General features: G+C 37.6%; 1 protein-coding gene and 1 long non-coding RNA gene across 2 annotated transcripts; one reads left to right on the plus strand and one right to left on the minus strand.

The window, feature by feature from the left end:
* Nucleotides 1-1,997: 1,997 nt before the first annotated feature.
* LOC128629441 (uncharacterized) lies at nucleotides 1,998-3,664 on the minus strand. Its single transcript, XR_008393793.1, has 2 exons — nucleotides 3,576-3,664; nucleotides 1,998-2,471 (listed from the first exon to the last, which is right to left on the minus strand). It is a non-coding gene; the product is annotated as an uncharacterized LOC128629441 (long non-coding RNA).
* An 8,107-nt stretch (nucleotides 3,665-11,771) lies between these two features.
* Nucleotides 11,772-17,557, plus strand: LOC128629409 (macrophage mannose receptor 1). The gene is made up of 5 exons (XM_053677364.1): nucleotides 11,772-11,874; nucleotides 14,975-15,367; nucleotides 15,500-15,841; nucleotides 16,651-16,742; nucleotides 16,914-17,557. The coding sequence occupies exons 1-5, from the start codon at nucleotides 11,772-11,774 to the stop codon at nucleotides 17,016-17,018; spliced, it is 1,035 nt and encodes a 344-aa protein (XP_053533339.1). The 3' UTR covers nucleotides 17,019-17,557.
* Nucleotides 17,558-18,538: the final 981 nt, after the last annotated feature.

The raw sequence follows: 18,538 nt of genomic DNA on the forward strand, positions 1-18,538 counted from the left end.
CCGTCTGTCCAATTTCTCCAGCCCTATATCGTCCACTGCAGCCGAGACCTCTGGGTGTCTCTCAAACTAATTTTGAGCTATCGGAGGTAAAAAGTCCACTCTGGTATTGCTGTTCCATTCAAGCTAAGACAGCAGCTGTACAACTGGACATAATGACCTTTCACCAGGCTGAGCAGGACACACATACCAATACACTGCCATGGCTTCTACTTGATAACTTGATAACAGATAACTAAGTCAAGGTACTCAGGTAATTAGTTGATGTGAACTGATACTATGTTGTTTTACTGTATGTAAGTGATACAATTTGACTATATTATGTTGACTACGTCAAGCACTAACAATGCTCCTATTTTTGACTACGTCTAATAATAATATCCCTATAGCATCCCTATTTTCTCGGATAGGCCTTATTGACCACTACCTTGTATCTTCACGACTCAAGGGTTCATTTGCTTTTCCCAAAAGAAGTCTGACCCAGGGGTGGGCGAAAAAACCTCTTAACCCAGTTGCGAGGGAAAATTCCCACAATGCCAGCACTGCGTGCTCAACAGTGGCTACACCTGGCTCAGCCTTTGACAATATGTGTCACTGTAACCACAATACACATCATGATATAAGTATAAACATTCCAACAGTCCATTCTGAACCATACTTCATTGTTCATGGGGCTCACGACACCAACAGTTCATCATGCTTTATGTCCATAAGGTGGTCCACACAGGGAACACCTTATGTTATTTCCTTGTCCACCTGGTTGGAGCGAGAACGTGCTACGATTGGTCAATGCAATGTGGCGGTTATCCGATTGGCTTGAGTAGACGGTGGGTGGAGTCCACCTGTTTGTGGATATGTGTGCACATCTTGATGCTAGAAATTTTTCAAAATCCACAAATGTACAGGAAGAGATCCATAAATGAATGCCAGACAGAGTTATGTTTGTGACATGTAAACATATTTGGAAAAAAAAATTTAATAAGCAAATCTCATTTTATTTATTTGTGAATTTAATTCATTTTCTGTGAAACTCCTAACATATCTTTTTCATAATCTATTTATTTGGAAATATGAAACAATTCTAACACCACACACACACACACACACACACACACACACACACACACACACACACACACACACACACACACACACACACACACACACTACCCATCACTGTACAATCTATTCTGTTACAGTGATGTCTATTCTGATCCTTTAAAAACATCCAGCCAACAAAACCCATGTTCTTTTACTGTCACCTGTATGAGTATTTCTTTATATAGATTATTTTTAACCAAACTATAAGGCAATAACTAATGTCCCACAGCTTTTAACAGGATCTACAACTGACATTGAATCTTAATTATTGAATTAACATGAATTGTGAAAGTCATCAACTTTTATGTGAGTGACTACTTATAGACCAGTGCTATTGCTAAGCTAAAGGGTGTTAAATAATTAGTTTGGGAAATTATTTTAGCAAAGTTGCAAGGAAGAAATAAACACAAGCCAGTGAGAAAGTAAATGGAGAATCCACAATGTTTATTAATCTGCCACTTCACAACTTCAAATACTTCATGACCAGTATTCTCATTTATAGAATTCACTGTGTGTGAGTCCTAGGGCTTCACAGTGATGCGGGCAACTCAAACATAAATAATCTTCTTTAAGCCATATCTGTAAACTTATCATTGAGGTCTTACATAAAATGAACAGAAAATAATTTGGGCCATATCAGTGTTACCCTGCAGTCATGAGTCTTTGTCTCTCTGTGGAATATCTGCTTCAGCTTTCACAGCATGGAGTGAGTGAAGGGGAACCAGTGACGATTACTGAGCACAAATATTGAATAATTTGTTTTTACAACAACCTAAAATGTCCTTCCTCAATCAGTTCATGGTTTGTGCTCTGCTCCCACCTTGTGGTTAAAGTCTGTATTGCACATACAGGCAGACTGGATTACATAAGTGAATTAATTGAATCACTCCTACAACAAGTCAATTAAAATGTATTTTATTTAATGATGTAAACAGAACATTAACGGTTAGTACAATCTTTTTAATAAAACATTTCTAATAATTGAACTGAATATGATGCTTATTACATTCTCAAACTTTGCAGGTCCCCCACCCAGGCTAAAAAAATTCTACCGACCTCCTAATGATCACAGCACAATAATGTAGTTATGTATAAACCATCTATTCAAACAGAGCCATTAGAAAGGCGTAACAGGTTACACTATACTACAATGTCAAATTGTTTTGAACATTTTTCTATTCTTTTCATTAAGATTGCAGTTAGATTGTAGTTGACATTATTTGAGCTTTGGAGTAACTGTTAACTACAGAGTGAGCATTTAGATGTTACGGGCCACGCTTTTTCTCCTTGTAGAAGATGTTTCCGTCTGACTGAACCCTCCAGGTCACCGTGGTGTTCTCCGACATGCCGTTTTCTCTCAGCTTCTGCTTGATCTAAAAAACAATGAGAGTTGAGTTTAGTACTTGAGCTGATTTTTGTTTGGAAATTTGTCGTTACTTTTAATGAGACAGGGTTCGTACAAGGTGCTTGAAGTGCTTGCATTTGGCATTTTGAAATTTAAGTGCTGGAAAACCTTGAAAATAGCCATTTTTATCTAGCGGTGCTTAAAAAGTGCTTGAATTATAAATATGTTTAAATATATAAAGTGAATGAATACCAAATCGCTAAATAACTTTAAAGTGTTTATTTTCAATAGAACACGAATACAATCCTTTCACTTAAAATATGACTCCCCACTGCAGCCCCTCACCCAGCTATTCACTTACTCGTTTAGACAGAGACAGCTCTGCTCCACTTTTCAGACCCCTTTAGCCATTAAAAAAATGTTTTTATTTTCCAAAAAGCACCTAGTGACAAATCTAGTGACTTTTTTCGGCAGCCCTTAGCTACTTTCCATAGAAAAGAGTGGGCAGTCCTGCCGGACATTATTTTTACAGTATTCTTTATTTTGGAATTTAAAAAGAAGAAATAAAGAATATGTTTGAATGACATCTCTTGTATAGTCCCTGAAAACAAAAACAAATAGTGCTTGAAAAGTTGTTGAAATTCCTGGAATTTCATTATGAAGCATCTGTACGAACCCTGATGAGAGCTACCAAACACCCTAATGTCTTGGATTTGTTCATGTTTATACATGAAAATGTTTCCTGGTGATTAACACACCGGACATTAGCTAGGAAATTCCCAAATACTTTAAAACCTCTTGATTGTAAATCAAGAAATCTTTGGATTAATAAATAAGTGAAGCTCTATCTGGACAGTATTACTTTGAATGGGTGACATTTAAGTCATGTAGAATGTAGTGTAAAGGTACTTATTATTATTATTATTATTGATATAGTGCCATCACATCAACATATTACTGAGAATTAACTGTCATCACATATTACTGAGGTTCAGGCTGCATCCCGGTGGGAGGCAGTAGCATGTGTCTTAGTGAGAGGAGACTTGATAGTAAAACCCTGCAGTCTCTAAACAAATTAAATCCAGCAGCGTTGCTGTAATGTTTGTTATTGAGAATGTATTGTACGATTCACCTGCAGTAAAATGGACGACTGCACATCAGGATCAAGAACACTCCCATCAGACTTCACCTGCAGTTTCAGTATCTGCTGTTGCCTCACTGGTGGAGCTGTGGAACACACACACACACACACACACACACACACACACACACACACACACACACACACACACACACACACACACACACACACACACACACACACGTATAATTCAGCATTTTATGACGAGCTAATTTTAGTCATTAAAGTTCAAATGCTAGATAAAATGTACCATAGTTCATCTGTTAATCTATGATCGACTTGACATTTGGCAGGTGATTGGCACTATACCTGTTGACAATCTTAAATTATCAATTAAATATGACAATATTTAATATTTTATACAATCAGAGCACTTAAGTGAAGATGACAGTTTCTTGATTGAGTCAGTCAAAGTAAACCAAAAGTAAATGATCCAAATCAGTTTTTTCAGCCGTGTCTTTTACTCTGTTTACTGTGCTCTAGTTGACGACATGAAAGAACAAGTGACTGAGACTCTCACTGAATATCTGCCTAATTTCAAACACTGAGACGATTTTGCCAAGGAAAGTTCTAGTCCATCATTTGCCTTAAAATGTTACTTTGATGCCAAACCAAACCTTACAATAATTTTAAAGAGATTAAAATGTGTAACTTGGAGAATGTTTTCTTACAGTTGTGCCCAAGAAGAGCATCATGTCTCAAACACATGTGCAGAACAAACAAGCAGATTCCAGTGGTGAAAATAAAAGGTTTAAAATGTTATTATTCTTGTATTTAACAGATTATTACAATGATATTAACCCGCCTCCTTTAATCTTAGGGACCTTTCAGTCAGTATATTACTGGATTATTAGGCTGCATTTGTTTTGATTAATGATCTCTACAATGTCAGGAGTTTTTCAATTCTCGGATATGAATGTTTGAACCGAAATGTTTGTACAGGCAGTGTATTTTTGAATATGTGTGTCCCTTCGTGCTACTGAACTTTTTAGCTTGCTAGCCCCAGTGATCACTTAAAAAATAGACAGCTCTTACAAAGAAAAAAACAGGATTTATATATACAAACTATAAAAGGGAAAATGAGATAAGGGTAAACAACTAGGAAAACAAAGACTGACGAAACAGAAACCAAACAGAAGCACATGATTCTTGTTGCCATGCTCACCATTACACAACAACAAGATGGTGAAATTAGTGCAAGTACCTGAAAACAGGCCAGATTTTTTGGCTACTATATTGCTAGGACTGATCGATCATTAATATTTTAATACTACAGACATTTTCATGTTATTGTGAAGAAAGCAAACCAAAATCAGGGATAGAATATGAAAAAACAGGACAGAATGGGGGACATTTCAGATTTCTTATGCAAACCTTTCTTGAGCATCAACAATGATAACAGAACGTCAGGAATTTACAGTGTGGAGACCTGATTTCCCTAGGGTACGAGTCTGCTTGCTTAAAAAACTACAACATGGAAATACTGACTGATTGCTCTTAGTCAACCTCCAGATGCTTTCCCTTACTTTAATTCTTTACTGTACTTGGATTACGCTCATTTTAATCCCCACACTTGCTGATAATACTTTGCACGTTCAGATCGGTCTTCTTTGAGCTCTCTATTAAATACACTGTTTAAATGCTGTAACATCTTAAACATGTACAAGGAGTACATATAAATTACTGAATACTGAAATGAATATATTTTAATTTCAATGAAGTTGTTTCAAAGTACATACAGTGGGGTCCAAAAAAGAAAAATAGAATCTTGGAAACATTTCAGAATTCTTTAGTAGTTGCTACGTCCTGGTTTTTCTTTAATGACCGCGTGCACTCGAGCTCAAGACTCCACAAGTTTGTGTAAAAACGTATGATCCACGTCAGAACAAATCCATCAGTGTCGTCTGAACAGGTGCTTCAGTGGAAGAGATAAGAATTAATATAGAGTTCAGGTGATCCATAGCACAAATTTGCTTCAAGTTAAGTGGTGACCTAGAAACAGTTCAGAATCTCTTGTAGTAAATATTGAACACATTGAAATTTCAGGTTTTTTTAAAAAAAAAAATTCTAACATTTTTTAATCCAAAATGCAATGCGTTTAAGGTCAAATAAAAAAATGAATAAATTTCAGTTTTCACACTAAACTGCATCTCTTTGGGTTTGTGCAGTTTCACTATCTGTTGTTTCTTTACTGGTAAGACTGTGGAACACACAGCCCTTTAGTGTGTGACATTATGAATTTTTTAATAAATATCAGGATTTATGCACTGAATAAATTCACTTTTTGCTCGAGTAAAATGTATTAAATTTATATAATTGTTTTGATACAGAAATAATTTAGCTTTAGGACAAAAGTAAAGTTCTTTTCAGAGGCCAGGTCTCCTTGTCTTGGAGCGGTGATTTACATCCAAGTGACAATTTGCATGAATTTGTTTTACCTCAGAAGCTTCAAGTTCCAGATAAACACAATGCAAATGAAAGTTCAGAGGAAAGGAACTTCAAGACATGACTAAGCATTCTCCTTTCCAATGGTGAAATCATTTAGATGATGAAATATTTTTTTTTAAATAATAATAAATTAGCTAAATCATGTAATTTTATTATAAATGTATTTATTTATATTCTTAGTTATAACCTACTGTTAGATTTTAACCTTATCTAACTTTGTTGCTTATTTAGTGATATGATTTTTGTCCTGTATTTGATTATTTCTGTGACATCTTTAGTACAAACTACAGCTTGGAAATGCCATAAAACTCCTTCAGTTCCAGGTTGTAACACGAGAAGTTGTGATAAAGGAACTCCAAAAGAAATCTAATGTTGATTTAAGTAATTGGAAAAGCAGGATCAGGTCACACAGATCTGAAACTAAGAATCAAACATCAGCATAAAACATGCTATTCTTATTGTCAAAGTCACGATCAGTTTATAATCCTTATTACTACAGTGCAGTCAGTGTGTCTGTACCTTCTGTGTAGATCTACTCTCAACTTGAGGCCTGTTTCTCTGCTGAGATCAGAGGTCTTGTACTGGCCGTACTGTACATGGTAAGTGTTTCTTCATTTCTAACAGAATATTCACTATTTAAATGTGACATGAAGGAAAATAACAGCAGCAGTGCTGCAATCTTTTATAATTAAACTATAAATCTCTAGTTTTGCAGTTCATTTTTCTCCTGGAATGATGGAATAATGAGGGTTAGGATGGATGCAATTGCAGTTACGAGCTTTAATAAAGATTATAATATCCAGAGAGCAAGGCAAAAGACATGAAAAAAGACCTGCACCGATCAGGTGATCAGGCTAGAGCAGGTAAGGCAGAAATCAACACCAGAACAGACAAAACAATGGACGGTTTAATAATCTACAGAGATTATGTGAATGAACCGTCTCTTAAGTAGTGTTTTGAGATTGTCTGTGTGATTGGGAACAGGTGTGTGCGATTAATCTTCAGGAGACGGTGTGGTGTCTGTGTTCCATTGGGAGTTGTAGTCATCAGCCTTGTTTGTAGTTCAAGTTCAAGTGGTTTTGTCATTTCAGCCACATGCAGTTGGTACAGTACACAGTGAAACAAAACAATGTTCCTCTAGGGCCATGGTGCTACACAAAACAACACACTAAACCACATGAGACACAGAACTAATAAGATCCACAAACATTCTACATAAAGTGCACATGGAAACGTGTGCTAACGACACAGGACAGAGTTAGTGTGGAAGTGTCTGATATAACAGGTAGTGCAGAAGATAGGAGCCAAGGAGTAACAATATCATTTAAGAATGGTATAAATGTAAACATAACACACTAAGACTGATTATTCAGCAGCTTAGCTTATAACAAATATGAACATAGCAGTTATTGTGGCAGCAGCCAGGTAAAGTGTATATAAAGTGTCTATAGTGACAATAAATTAGATACTATATTTTTCTAATACAGTAGCAGCAAAAAATGCAACAGTGTCAGTGCAGGAATGTGCAAATATCTCAATGGAAGTTGGATGGTGTTCAGTTCAGAGAGAGAGAGAGAGAGAGAGTGTGTGTGTGTGCGTATATCAGTCCAGTCTCTGAGTATTGAGGAGTCTGATGGCTTGGGGGAACAAGCTGTTACACAGTCTGGTTTTGAGGGCCTGAATGCTTCGGTACCTTTTTCCAGACGGCAGGAGGGTGAAGAGTGTTTGTGAGGAGTGTGTGTGTGGGGACTGTGAGGGGTGTGTGGGGTCCTCCACAACGCTGGTGGCTTTGCAGATGCAGCGTGTGGTGTAAATGTCTGTGATGGGGAGAGAGAGCCCAATGATCTTCTCAGCTGTCTTCACAATCCGCTGCAGGGTCTTGCAATCCGATGAGGAGCAATTTCTGAACCAGACAGTGATGCAGCTGTTCAAGATGCTCTCAGTAGTTCCTCTGTTGGACGTGGTGAGGATGAGGGGTGGGAGATGGGCTTTCTTCAGCCTTCGCAGAAAGGAGAGATGCTGCTAGGCTTTCTTGGCTATGGAGCTGGTGTTGAGGGACCAGGTAAGGTTCTCCGTCAGGTGAACACCAAGGAATTTGATGCTCTTGACAATCTCCACGGAGGAGCCATCGATGTTCAGTGGAGAGTGGTCACTCCATGCTCTCCTGAGGTTAACAACCATCTCTTTTGTTTTGTCCACATTCAGAAACAGGTTATTGGTTCTGCACCAGTCTGTTAGCTGCTGCACCTCCTCTCTGTATGCTGACTCGTTGTTCTTGCTGATGAGACCCACCGCAGTCGTGTCATCGGCGAACTTGATGATGTGATTGGAGCTGTGCATTGCTGCACAGTCGTGAGTCAGCAGAGTGAAGAGCAGTGGACTGAGCACACAGCTCTGGGGGGCTCCAGTGCTCAGCGTGGTGGTGCTGGAGATGTCGTTCCCAATCTGGACTGATGGAGGTCTCCCAGTCAAGAAGTCCAGGATCCAGTTGCAGAGGGAGGAGTTAAAGCGCAGCAGGTTCAGCTTTCCAATCAGGTGCTGAGGAATGATTGAGTTGAATGCTGAACTGAAGTCTATTCGTGGTGCATTATGGGAAATTGAGGTGATAGTTTGCTTTGACATGACAATACCATTAATCTGTGAAACTGCTAGTTATTTATAATCCTGTAGAATTTAATATTGGTGCATCCAGAGTGTGAACTTGGACCCCTCTAAAACAGCCCACAAGTAAACTGTATGCAAAGAACCTCTAGAGATGGTCTGTATGGTATGTTTGTGGTTCGTTTTGTCGTCCAAGACAGGAAGAATAGATTTTTTTGAATAAATTTTACTAGCAAACATGCTCCTCTGAGGTTGCGTTCAGCTGTAAGACAAGCCCTCACATTTGCTTCTACAAAGAACTTCATATTTAACCTGGAGAAAAAGTCACCAGTCTACACAGCACAATCCAGGAAATGTTTATCATTATGAACTTGTGGCTCCACAAAGCCAGAGCTACGCACATTCAATCCTAATCCTACTTTTGTAGATCTGCATCTGGGACGAGGCCTGTTGCTGATATTTTATTGCATGATATGCACCGTAAAGCTACGCTGGTGAATATACAGCATGAATATGGCTAAGTTAAAGACGTCTATACTTTTTACAATCCAGTCGTGTAATTCAGCCTGGTGTGCAGGAAATTTTGGGCTACTTCAGCCTGCACTGGCCCTGCTAGCTCACAAATTTAAACTATGAACTTAATTAAGCAAATCTGACTTGTATTTTTAGAGAAATAACATAGCGGAACTCACGGAGACTGGATTCAGAAGAAGCAGGTTTATTCATCAGTCAGCAAGACAGCAAAATGAACCCAGCTGGGCCCAGGGTTACACGCTCCGCTCAGAAAGTGGAACATGCAACAAGAAACAATGGTTGACAGTGTGTCATATACAATTAAAGCATCCATGTACCTTTAGGGAGTACCCTTATCTTAGCTCGCACCTTTTCTCTTACGTCTTATCTGACGGGCCGTTGAGTTTGTTCTAGTGAAAACTTTTGCCTGCACAAGTGGACGTCATTAACAGCGTCATAGTAATAAAAAGCCAATATCTGTTTTCTTTATTATTTACTAAACTTGGGAGGCCTCCTCTTATCTCCTACCAGCGTGAAGACTGAACCCCCCCCCCCCCCCCCCCCCCGCATCTCTCTCGTCAAGCCATGGGTAAGTACAGCCTTTCCTTATCTATCCTCCCTGTTGCGCTCTGTCCAGCCCTATGTATATTTTATATGCGTATATATATATATATATGCATATTTACGTATTTTGATATCTCTTATTCCTAGATGTACGATCCAGACCCATTGACCCTGGTTCTTCTAAACAGACCCCTGGATCTTCCTTTAAAAGGAAAACGGCGACAGTTCCCTCCCAGACCCCCTTCACCGGGCCCCTTCTCAAACGGCGTAAAGTGGATTCTGGCACTCAAACATGTTTAACGTACTGCCTTTCAGGAAAAGAGAACGGAGGCATCCACACAGACACGCATCACTGGTCCCCCCAAGGAGAGGAATTAACCCATCCACTCAAACTTCTGTTTTGGTGCCATTCATAAAGAAAAGATATTCAGATGCGGCTGTCCAAACGTACTACAGAATGTCATGTGGTACGCAAACTCCCCAGATCCCTACTGCTTCTAAGGCACCCAGGCCACCCGAATCCCCTGGCCGTGAAGAGGGAAACCATGCATCCCCGAGATCTTATGTAAAACCCATGACTGTTAAAAAGTAATTCTTTTATGTGTTTTAATTCAATTACATGAAGTTTTCCAAACTCTTTTCTGTGCATGTGTGTGTGTGTGTGTGTGTGTGTGCGTGTCTATTTTACATACGCACGACTTGTCTTACCTATCCCTGCAGGCTCACCTCGCTCGGGCCGCTTCCACACTTAGTTTTTTCAGCTCTAGAAAAAGGAGGGTCTTTTCCTTTTTAATTTCTCCATTTTCCTTTTCAATCTAATATAATTTCCCAACAGGTGTTCCAGTACTGCAGGAGTCTGCTCATGTATTCTTTTACTTAATTATACGAACGTGAAACTTGGTGAGTTAAGTTTAGAGTTAGTTAAGTGCTGAGTGCTATGCTAAGCTAATACAGCTATGATGCCGCATGTTACATTACTTGGTTATTTTGGATACACGCAGGTATTTTATTAATTATTAATTATTGTTAATTATTTTATTAATTAATTGTACAGTTTTGCAGACATGAATGGGTGAGAGGATCAGGAGGAGCTTCTTCCTTCAGGCCATCAGACTCCTCAACACGGAAATGTCCACCATACAGATCCTTTAGGACTCCATAAAGACTCTCCAGTCACACTGCAATCCACTGATACACTGCGCTTTGTACTGATACTACACGTAACATTCTGCACATTCTGTACCCCTTTGTGCACATTCCTGTACATATATTTCATATTTCTTGTCTTATTTCTTATTTGTAATTATTTCTTATTCATTTCTCTTTTTATTTTTATATTTAAATTCTTGTAAACTGTACAGAAACAGAAAGTGTTTTGTGGAGCGGTGATTATATTATACTCATTTAAAAGAAAGCATTTTGCTGTAAATAAATGCTACACACTGAAGTTCCTCAGCGCTCCAACTGGCAGTACTACTGTTCCGACCTTTGTTTTCACTCTTTCAAACGGTTATTTATAATATAAAATTATAATTTAGGCTTTTTTTCTATTTTTTCTGTCTCCTTTTCTCTCCTCGCTTTGGCTGTGTGCGTCTGCGCAGTAAAATATATATATATATAAATAAAACCCTCTCCCGCTGTCACCTGTCAATCAAGGCGGGATCTAGGTGCAGAATGGTGTTAATTGGTCGAAATTATCTACATGAAACATTTTAACTGGTTCAAATAACGTATTTGAAAGTATAGTGGTTTACATTCTGCTTTATTTTTAAATTAATCTACATGATTTTAAATCCGGTTTAAAATATTTATTTATTTACATTTTCTAGTGGGCTACACAAAGTATTATCAGCAAGTGTGGGGATTAAAATGAGCGTAATCCAAGTACAGTAAAGAATTAAAGTAAGGGAAAGCATCTGGAGGTTGACTAAGAGCAATCAGTCAGTATTTCCATGTTGTAGTTGTTTAAGCAAGCAGACTCGTACCCTAGGGAAATCAGGTCTCCACACTGTAAATTCCTGACGTTCCGAAAGGTTTGCATAAGAAATCTGAAATGTGAAGATGTTCCTACCCAGATACGATTTACAGAACATCACTTGCAGCAAAGATCAGAAACGTACAGAGCTACTGAAGAAGCAACAGCCTTCAAATCTTCCCTTCACAGGTATGAAGTGTTTCACTTGTTTTTACGTGCATGGGGAAAAGCATATCCTGTAAGATATTGATGATAAAACACTGCACAGTCTCTGAAGTGATCAGGAGTCCTGTATGAACATTTCTCTACATTAAAAATGAGTCGTATGCAGACGCCGTGATTTACGGTAAAAATGTGAGACTCGGTTGGACGATTATTGTGTTGTATATTTGATACTTTATATTATTTATACTTTATAAATATTCCTTATATTCTATTTCAGTCCTAAAGTTATGTCTCTGGCAGATTAAGATACACTGAGATTATGGCGATATTAGCATAAAAATATTTCTATTATTTAAACGATTATTATTGTGGGATTTTTCCTTTTAAGGTCTTAGACTTCATGAATGAATTGTTGCTTCTCTTCTTGTTTGCACATTAATCATGATGAGATGATCTTGTAATGTTGCCCCTGTCAGTACTTTTAAATGGACACAAACCTTCTGTGACTCCCACAGCTACTTGTCCATCATGAAGATAACTCTTTTTCTTTCGTGTCTCACTGGAAAGTGGATTTTATTTATTTATCCACTCACTGCAAAAAAACTTAACAAGTGTAAATATCTTGAACAAAGGAAAAGTTCTCATATTATGAGATTATTATTTAACAAATATTTAAAAATAATTATTTTAAGCGTATTTCCAGACACTTTACATTTCAGCTTAAAATCGCTTTCATTGTATTGGCAAATAATTTAGCTTCTTTTAAAAAATAAATGTGCGAAACAAGCAAAATGATCTCGCGATAAAATAAGACAATTTCACGATATTTTTGCAATTTTTTTTTTATATAATAAATTTATTTATTTAAGATGGTAATACTTGATCACTGATAAACTTATTTAATTATTTTATTTGTAAGTAAATGTAAACACTGTTGTGTTTCTTATTAGCAAAGCGCCAGTAATCTTCCCTGTATCAGAGAATAAACTCCAGCGTTCATTTATTCTGGAATTATCATTTACATCACGTGACAGACTGTGGTCGGTCTCTTTCTGTGTCCATCAGACGGTCTCTTCCTGTCCAGAACTACGACGAGGCTCTTAATTCTTATTTCATTAAGTCATGGTGGTTTGGAGAAGGAAACGAGTGCAGAGTATTTTATTTAGAGTGAAACTCATGTGAACAAAGACTAGGACTATGTACAGTAACATACACAAACAAGACAAGACATGGAATAAACATGAACATGGCATGGATCAGAAAATCAACCACAACAACCTTACTTACAACAGACACTAGACCGAGCGCTATACAGATGTGAGTTAAATACTAGTGCTGCATTGTGCATAAACCTGCTCCAGGTGTTTGTGATCATGTGACTTGGTGAGTGACGTGAACATGAGCAGTGCTGATGGATGCTGTAGTCCCGCAAGCTTATCGGCTCTAACCTGACACCTGATCATGATCATGATGGAAAGCTTGATTAGAGAATCATTTACAAAGTTGCACAAATAAATCACTTTGTATTTGATACTTACAGACTTTTATTTTGTCCTTCAGATTGTGATTTTTTTTCTGACTCCTCAGCTGTCCGTCCATCATGAAGCTGAATCTGTTTCTCCTGTTTCTCACTGGTGAGAGCATTTTTATAAACCACTCATTAATATTACACACATTAATATTGCACTTACCTCTAATCCTATTTATATCTGATTTTACTAAACTGTAAATAAACAATAGCTTTATATTACTCTGCCTTTATCATTTGCTGTCTCTTTATTTTTCAGTTTCTAACTTTCTCTATTTTACTGACTTTAACAAGTTTAGCTATTTATTTATTTTACCCATAATTTTTTGTTTGTTTGTTTACTCTTACCAATTTGTCATAAACTACTATAATTCTTTTATTTTATTTATATTTGTTATATTTATTTTACTTATATTTCATGAGAAATTATAGAATTGTGTGTGTGTGTATGTATATATATATATATATATATATATATATATATATATATATATATATATATATATATATATACACACACACACACACATATACACACACACACATATACACACACACACGAAATTAAACATACAACATTGAATATATAAACTTTGTAAAATAAATAATAAAACTGATTTGATGAAGAGGCTGGCAGATGAGATGAATCCTACCAGAGGCAGTTCCTCCCTGGACCACTAGAGGGCACACACACTCACTTTGTCGAACTACTTCTTCTGTTGTTTACCCCATTTCCTGTTATGATCAGTCACACCGGTGTTATATTTCTTAATAGACTCCTTATTTAAGTTCCCTGTGTTCTCTCTTTGTTTGTCGCGAATTAAGTTTGAGTGCGTGTTTGTGTTTTTGTGATTAGTGAAGTCAGAAAGCTTGTCCTAGGAACTAATGTTAGATTATCGCTTCCTGCACGTTCCGTTATTAGCGATGCACAGATGACTGCTAATTCTTACATGCTGCTGGTTATGTTCGGTGTAATGCGTTCATGCAGTACGTTCCACATACAATATCACAGCTGCGTACCTCGGATGTATATTTAAGACTGTAAATAAATGTTTCATTATCAAGAATCTCCTCTCCACTCCTGATTCTCTGATCGGAATCTGATCTATATTTGGCCGCCTCAACCAGTTGAAATCTTGATATAGTGAGACTTTGCTACAAGTGAGATTTTGGTTATTGTTTGCCCCGTGTTTAGTTTTAGGGTTTTCACACAATAAGATTTTCATTTACATTTATTCAGTTCTCTGCATGCAGATTTATTTTATATGCCATGTGCAACAAGTCATCAATAACTAAAGTCACGTCAGTAAGCGAGGTCTGATTTGGCAATCATGTATTTCCTCAATTCCTCCTGTACATGTTTCCTATTCTGGTATCTTTCCCTCAGACCCTCAGAGGAAGGAGCTTACAAGCGAGGAAAGAAAACAAGGCCCAACTAAATCACTGACTTACTTATTGTCACTGAACTGAACTGCAGGATGGAATTGTTCATTATACATTGCTAATTCTTTAATTTAGCCATTAGGATTATCTATATTCAGATATTCACCAGTTAAAGTTTACTGTGTGTTTCATAAAATATAATATCACCAGCAGGTCTGGTCCCAGTCACTGTATCCGTCCTGAGAACCGTCCCTCACACTTATGACCTGATGATGACACCGGTGACCTGGCCTGATGCACAGAGTTACTGCAGGGTGATGTACACTGACCTGGCAACCATCCTAAGTGATACTGATTGGCTACGATTTGAGAAAGAAGCAGCAAGCAAAGGTCTGACAACATCTGCCTGGGTCGGATTGTACAGTGACATCAATAGCTGGCGCTGGTCCTTAAACGATCTCCCACTGAAGAATGTCCCTTATACCAATTGGTACACTGGACAGCCTGATAATGTTGGTGGAAAACAAGCATGTGTTCTAATAAATATAAATGGTGAATGGCATGATAAACAATGTACAGACCTATTTCCCTTCATATGCTACAATGGTGAGTCAATATCCTGATGTTAATTTGCCTAGTCTTGGTTTGATGGCTGGTTTTTCACATTTTGGGTTGTATCTTGGTATCATATTGTCTGTGAGACAGAGACGTGACTTTTGTTTATTTATTTTTTCACAGCTAATTTCAGTGGTGCTGCCAGGTTCATCGGCATCAGTAGTCCTTATATGACCTGGCCTCAAGCTCAAACTTACTGCCGAACACATCACACAGACTTGGCCAGCTCTCTTAACAGTTCAGACAACATGATGTTAGACCAGGTGAGGAATATCCAGGGTAATTCCTGGATTGGGCTTTACACAGGCACTTGGAAGTGGTCAGACGGGACCAACGCTTCAAACATCCCATGGGCTCCTGGACAACCTGATAATGCTGGGGGTTATGAGTACTGTGCAGTGGTTAATAACGGACTGTTCTACGATGAACAATGCGCCAACCTGCACTATTTCTTCTGTCACACCAGTGAGTCTTCTGTTTTCTCTGCTATTGCTTCTAATATCAAGTCAAAAAGTAATTATTAATCTATTTAAGTTTTGTCTTTGTCATTTTCTTTTTTTTTTTAAAAATGTTCATGCTGTTATCACATCATGGATAGATTATTGTAATTCATTGTACTCGGGTCTTCCTCAGTGATCTCTTGCTCGTCTCCATATGGTTCAGAATGCAGCCGCAAGGCTGTTGTAGTAGTAATAATAATAATAATAATAATAACAAATGCTCCTTTTTATGCTTATAAACACCTTCATCTACAATTTGTTGGTGTTCAGTGCCTTCTGGGTAAACTGTCTCTCAGAAATTTACCGCTATATCGAGCAAACTTCCCTTGAGATAATAAAGTAAAGGGATGGTTGATGAGAGCTCATTAAAATATTTGAATGCAGCAGAAAGTAGCTCACAGTTCACGAGCAAATGACGGCACAAGAAGACGAAAGGAGATGAAGTTCAAATTAAACACAATTTGATTTCATTTGGTGCAAAAAGTCATTTAGAAATATGACTGTGAAATTTTACTGTATAAAAATATAAATATACCATAAACAAAATGATAACGTAATCAAATCTAACACATAAAGGAGTGTCTGTGCAATTAATGTTCATTTAAGATTGAACTTGTTAAGCCATATATCATAATATTCATTCAGATGGTGCAGTGTCCTGAAGAGGGAAAACTTTACATTATGGAGAATTTAAAGCACGCGTGTGTGTGTGTGTGTGTGTGTGTGTGTGTGTGTGTGTGTGTGTGTGTGTGTGTGTGTGTGTGTGTTCCACAGTTTACCCAGCGAGGGGTCAGATAATGAGACTGCAGGTGAAGTCTGATGGGAGTGTGTTTGATCCTGCTGTGCAGTCGTCCATTTTAGATCAGGTGAGTCACATGATGTCTGTGAAATTTGGAGAAACCCATATTAGCATTTCTTACTCTCAAATTTCTTTCATTCTCAAGAATTTTGCTCCTTTTATTATTTCTTGTCTTCTCGGTGACACGTATTCCTTTTCTTTTTGGCTTGAGTAATTAAATCCTGATTCTGATCCTCAGATCAAACAGAAACTGGAGGAAAAAGGCATGTTGGAGAACACCACAGTGACCTGGAAGGTGCAGCCAGATGGAAACATCTTCCACAAGAAAAAGGATGATCTGTAACGTCTAAACGCTCACCTTCAAGTCGAGCAGATTTCAAACTGACTGAAATGTTATTTAACCTACAACATTTAAGCTTTAATCAGTAGGCAGTGTCAGAGGACAAGATTAGCCAGAAGTAGAGGAATAAACGTATTTAATTGCTCTGATTGGAACACGCCCACTTTGACTTTGCAACCGAAATTTTAAAGTCAGATTTCACTGCAACTTTTTAATATTGAACATGTTCAGCTTTTGCTGCAAGAGGCCACTGAACACAGTGATGAGGAGAAAGTCAGAGAGGGTATGTTCAATACTGGGTTTAATGCATCAGTGTGTTGTAGTAAAGAAGAATTCTTATATAGAATATAGTGAATGTAACAGAACCTGTAAATACACTGTGTGTACTCTGAACAGTCATATATAATGCACTTGCCACTATTACTGTCATTTATTTCACATCTACAGTTATAAATATATACTCATTTCTTGTAATGTTTCTATTTTCTGTATCTAAAGGCATTAATAATATACATTAATATCATCAATAAACAATTTTAAATGTAAACCTCTTGTAACTATTTTGTAGTCAGAATTTAGAAAGGTGTTCTATAAAATGTAATTCTACAGATAGTATGAACTGCAATACTTACATTGACCAGAAGTCGGCAGTAGAACAATCAGAAGCACAAACAAAACTGGAGGTGCTACAGATCCAAACACCAGATTTATTTCATTAGTAAAAATATACTTTCATGTAGACACATGCACTGAAAATCCTATTAGAACAATCATCATGACCACCATGACAGGTAAAGATCCTCCTACTTGTTCATCTGTTTGGTGAGCAGGTGATGAGGTTTGCATGTGACTGCTTCCAGTCTGCCTTGCTTTTATAACTTATAGAAAAAGAACCACTGAGTTTGTGGAGTCTAATTTTCATCGGCTGTGACATGCAACTGCTGAAAGTTCAGAATGTTAATTTGTTGTATTTTGGATCTCTCTGATTTTAAATAGTAACTGGGTTGGTTAGTTGGTGTGAATCGCTCAATCACCTGCTTCATGCCAACATCTGAAGGCTGCACTAGCTGAGTAACAGAAGTGTTGTCTCCAAATCCCAGCACAGGCTCTCTGACTGCTGGACATAAGGAAATGTGGACAGTTTTGCACTGACATTAGGATTTAATGTAGTATTTAATTTGCAGGTTTGATTTACCCTCAACTGTGTAATAAGACACTCTTTCTGGGTCGGCCACTTCTGGGAAGGTTCACTACTGTGCTGAATTGTTCCGGTTGGAGATAACGGCTCTCACTGTGGTTCTTTGGAGTCCCAGAGCCTTTGAAATAGCTTTGTAACCCTTCTCAGGGTGGATTTTGCTGTTAAACGTCAATATTACTAGAATATGGTGATACCTGTCCCATAATGAGGATTAGGATGGATGCAATTGCAGTTGAGAGCTTTAATAAAGATTATAATATCCAGAGCACAAGGCAAAAGACATAAATAAAGACCTGCAGCGATCCGGCTAGCAGGTAAAGCAGAC

Source organism: Ictalurus punctatus, chromosome 29, assembly GCF_001660625.3.
Source record: "Ictalurus punctatus breed USDA103 chromosome 29, Coco_2.0, whole genome shotgun sequence".
Classification (NCBI taxonomy): domain Eukaryota; kingdom Metazoa; phylum Chordata; class Actinopteri; order Siluriformes; family Ictaluridae; genus Ictalurus; species Ictalurus punctatus.

Bases quoted from the DNA above. Each gene is read 5' to 3' on its own strand.
- LOC128629409 (XM_053677364.1), top strand. From the start codon at position 11,772: ATGTTCCTACCCAGATACGATTTACAGAACATCACTTGCAGCAAAGAT. The intron at 15,368-15,499 runs GTGAGTCAATAT...ATTTTTTCACAG, and splicing joins TCCCTTCATATGCTACAATG to CTAATTTCAGTGGTGCTGCC. The intron at 15,842-16,650 runs GTGAGTCTTCTG...TGTGTTCCACAG, and splicing joins CTATTTCTTCTGTCACACCA to TTTACCCAGCGAGGGGTCAG.